Below are 4,337 nucleotides of genomic sequence, written 5' to 3' on the forward strand. Positions count from 1 at the left end.
AATCCTACTAAGGTTTCCTGCAAGAAACAGTTGGAGTGTCTGGCGCAGCTCTATTCATCATGTATAGCAGGTGAAGACCCAGAGATGTGAGGCTGACCTTTCTTTGACTTTTGAACTTGCATGTGTGTTGTGAGGGGGAGGTAGATGAGAAGTGGAAGTTGTGGGACAGTTACAGTGTACAAACAAATAACACTTGGAAAAATAAACTAAGCCAACACAGTTATTAAAATAAATGGATACTAGCTAAAAGTTTAGGGAAGGAGATGAACCTGATGCAGTACTCTGAGCTGCAGAAGGCTGAAGTTGTATGGTCCTATCTGAAACCAGACCCTTCCCTAACACATCTTTCCTGTAATTCCCATATTGATTTACACCGTGGCTGTGTGTGGGGAGGGAGTTCTTTGCTGACTGTGCCATAGAACAGTTATCTATCTTTTTACCTTCGTTTATTAAAGCAGGTCAATACTGAATATCCACCTTTAGTATCTCATTTCCTCTCTTCCAGAAAACCTGGTACCAAATATTTTTCTGGAGCTCTTTTTTGTTCTGCAGCTGTTGACATCTAAAGGCACTTCTACTGCAGAAGATGGGGACAATGACCTTGAAGTCAATGAAGGAAGTAAGGGTAAACAATAGTATTGAGTGGAAAGAATGTTACTTCCATGGAATGATAATGTGATATAGAGTAGTTGCCTTTAGCTTGAACAGTTAGTCTTAAATTCCATAAAAGCGCCTTATTACCACTGTGGGACTCATCTGAGATGCTGACAAAAGTCATGCATGTATGGGAAGTGCTTCCGCAATATAATAGAGCAGGATTGCTAGATACTGTTTGAATCTAGTTTTCTGCTATTGTGTGAGATTTGCTGTAGCTACTTGCTAACACTGACTTTCAGAGAGAAGGACAGATATGCTAAAGTCTCTCCTCCATTGGTCCCTGCAACTCAAAAGTGCTGTTGATCTGCTATGTGTTTCTTAAAATTTAAGGTTGGGTTACAAGTGCATAGGACCCATCCATATAGATATGTAATTGTTGCATTTGTTTTCTGGCAAATTCAGACTTAAGCCTGATGCAGTTAGTATTTTGATACAGATATAAAAACCAAAAAAGTGGCTTTAAGGTGAGACACCCCACCTGCCCCTCCCCAAGATACTCCTATTTGATTGACCTTTGTTTTGCCACTCACTGATTCTTAGGGCTGATATTAGGAACACGAAGTCTGCAGCTACGGGAACAGCAGCTGACGACTGGTTGCAGTTGGTCTACTTTTTGTCCTGGATCTGCTTACCGTTGGCCAGGACATTGAGAAGGAATCTTTTCTTTCCCATACAGTATTGAACTGTAGTAACAGCAGTTGCCTTTAGTATAAGAATGATAGGGATGGGAGGATTTGTCTATTTCCAGTGTCAGGGAATGGGAACTTCTGGAAATTGGATACTGGACTGGAGGACTGTTTTTGGATATGGCAGTTTCTACTTTCCTTGAAAGCTAATTGTTGGTCTTTTAGTTCATAAATGGTGACAGGTGCTGTTGTCTCATGTTTCTTTTTTTCCCTTAGATGCGTCAGGGAGACAGCATTTCCGAAGTGTGCACAATTGTGTTTATTTTGCTGTTCAAGTCTTGGATTATCAGTATGAGTGAGTTGAATTTTTTTTTTTTCCTCTGCTTGTGTCTGCAGATGTGTGTGAGGTGAAGCAAGTGTGCTTGGATTTTAGAGCTTTACCACTTCCAAGCATGGAGTTGTTAATTTTCCCTCAAAACATACAACTTGGCCTGGATTTGGATGTCTGTGAGTTTTCCTTGCACTGATCTGTCTACTGAACTTCAGTGTGATTATGCAAGAATGGGAAAGTCATGAGATGAGAACAATAAAAAATGGCCGTACAGAGAGATGCCAGTAGGATTTGATGCTGGATGCCTGGGGCTTAGAACTCTTTGCTTGGTAGCCTCATTAAAAAATGAGCATAAGCATTTCTTTAGGTCTGATCATGTGTTGTTTGTGTCTGTCTGTCTGTGGGTTTTATCCATGTTGTCTTGGCAGAATTATTTCCCGTTTAGAAAAGGGGACACTGAAGCTCTTGGCTGAAAATGAACGGATTGCATCTTTTTCTCCCACCTTGCATGAGAGGCTCAGGCAGGCTTATGAAAGCAGCACAGCCAAGGTAAAAGTTGGTAGACCTCCACTGACATTGCTTCATACCTTTGTGTTGTTGCTCTTTTATTTGTGATGGCTTTGATGTTAAATCTCATTCCTTCTACTTTGAGTATCTTGTCATGTCCTCTTTGGCAAGTGTCTAAAAGCTAGGTTTTTTTCTTGTCAGCGGGTGAGTGAATTGCTGCGTCCAATGACTGTTAGCTGTGCTAACCTTACATTGTCCTCCAGGCCCTGACCTCAGCCAGCGACTTTGGCAGGGTCAGGTTTTGCTTTTGAGATTCTCATCTAATAAACATGGATCCCAGAAGAATGATCAGTTAGATGCAATATCAGAACGTAGTTTGGAAGAAGTGGATTTGTTCCATAGCTACAGACTCTTTTTAGGCAGATGAAGCTTCAGAGGAGACAATGCAGCCTGTGAAAACTGGTTTCCTGATCTAATCATCTGAGCTAGGGAACTAAAGCTAGATGGTAGGAATGCCTGCCTTAATGTATTTTGTATCGTTTCATCCATCTTTTAAAGATGGAAATTGCTCTTGGCAAAGAAAGTACAGTGTACTTTGTGAGACTAGGGCATGTCATTAGCTGAGCTATTTAGTTAAAGCTGTAAATAAAGGTCTCTTGTTACTTGAAGACATAGGCTTTTCGAATAGGAGAAAGAAGAATAATACAGTAATTGCCAGCCACTATCCTGCAGTCTCTGGAGCCCTATATTGAATGTACACTTTGGCTATTTGCAGGTCTTTCTTTCCACACTGTATCAATATTGGTTGCAGACTATTCTGCAGAGATTTCTTAGAGAGATGAGATGCTTCCACTCATAATGTTGAGTGATTCTGCCTCTGTAGTGTAACGTAGGTTGTACAACTGTTGGTGTTTACTGTCAGTTAGCAATTGGGAAATGGCTTGTGTCTGAACAACTCAACAAGTGATCCTTGGTTTCCTCATTGCATCTTTTCCCTGCTTTTTCTAGGTCTCAGATTGTTGGATAAATTAGAGACTTATATTAGTCTAATGGCTGCCTTTATATTTTTAACAGGTGTCTCTCCTGCTGCCATGCTCTGTACAGTCTGTTTCTTTCCAGCCAGAAACTGACAATCGCTCTAACTTTCCCAGTGACAGAGCATTTCACATATTTAAGAAACAAAGGTAAGTTTCTTCTACTGTTACCGTATGGCTCAAAGGGTATAATCTTTCCATGATTGTGAACAAAGGATATTGAGAATGTCTCATGTATGCTACATGCTGTAGAAAAATCTTGAGATTTTCACTCTAATTTAAAAAAAAAAAAAAAAAGTCTTTGTCCATATTGACTGCAGGAGCTAAATGCTTAATGTCTTTAGAGAAGAACAGCCTAATTCTTCAGGAGTTATTGAGACTTCTGGTAAATGCCAGTACAGTGTGTCACCCTACTGGATTGCTTCTGCATATAAATCTGGTATGCTTTTATTCTTCCTGCCACCTCCCTCCATGCTTGCAGCAACAGGGTGAGGGGAGAATGGCAAGTTGTCTTGGTCCTTTTTTCTCTCCTCATAGGTATTATTTCATGTGGCTTATTCTTTCCTGCCTCTCAGTCTTCAGTATGTCTGGTAATGGGTGTTTTGGTCATTCCGTCAGAGCTTGGGCATAACAAGCTTAAGCACTTGCTGTCAAAGACATGGAAAATGGAAACTCGCTGAAGTACCGCTAACATTAATGAGTTTTGCAAAGGTATCTGAATGCTTAGAGGCTTGAGTTATTTAATCTGAGGTAGATTCTTGCTGGGGAACTTAGGAGCGATTGAATATTCAGTTGTTGTTACTTCAAATTTTGATGAGTAGGAATTCATACCCTTAAATATCTTGATTCACAGGGATATCTTTTATGAACTGCTGCGTGAATGGGAGGATAACCATGAAAAATCTGGCTGGGACTTTGAAAGAGTTCTGGGCAACAAGATCAGGTAGGAGTCTTTTGCAACTTCAGCTAGCTTCTTAATGTAGCTGAATTGCTGGTGCAGCATATTAGACTTGGCATCCTAAGCTGCATGCCCTTCCTAACAGTCTTCTGTGCTGCTCTGTAGGGAGCTGTGCTTCTTGGAAGGTACTGTCCATGTAAACTTGCTTCTATATTTAAAAGTATCAACTTCCCTAAAAGAAACAAGCCACAAGTGGCAAGGGCCTAATTTGATCAGTCTTGGTG

At 40.6% G+C, this 4,337-nt stretch overlaps 1 protein-coding gene across 1 annotated transcript in view; it reads left to right on the plus strand.

The window, feature by feature from the left end:
• Nucleotides 1-4,337, plus strand: part of CDAN1 (codanin 1) — a 35,269-nt gene that overhangs the window by 6,572 nt on the left and 24,360 nt on the right. The window contains exons 5-10 of the mRNA XM_009319248.1: nt 2-70; nt 506-625; nt 1,560-1,638; nt 2,043-2,163; nt 3,196-3,305; nt 4,009-4,098. Coding sequence (XP_009317523.1) covers nt 2-70; nt 506-625; nt 1,560-1,638; nt 2,043-2,163; nt 3,196-3,305; nt 4,009-4,098 — 589 coding nt within the window. The remainder of the gene's footprint in view (nt 1; nt 71-505; nt 626-1,559; nt 1,639-2,042; nt 2,164-3,195; nt 3,306-4,008; nt 4,099-4,337) is intronic.

Source organism: Pygoscelis adeliae, unplaced genomic scaffold (genome assembly GCF_000699105.1).
Source record: "Pygoscelis adeliae isolate BGI_AS28 unplaced genomic scaffold, ASM69910v1 Scaffold22, whole genome shotgun sequence".
Lineage (NCBI taxonomy): Eukaryota > Metazoa > Chordata > Aves > Sphenisciformes > Spheniscidae > Pygoscelis > Pygoscelis adeliae.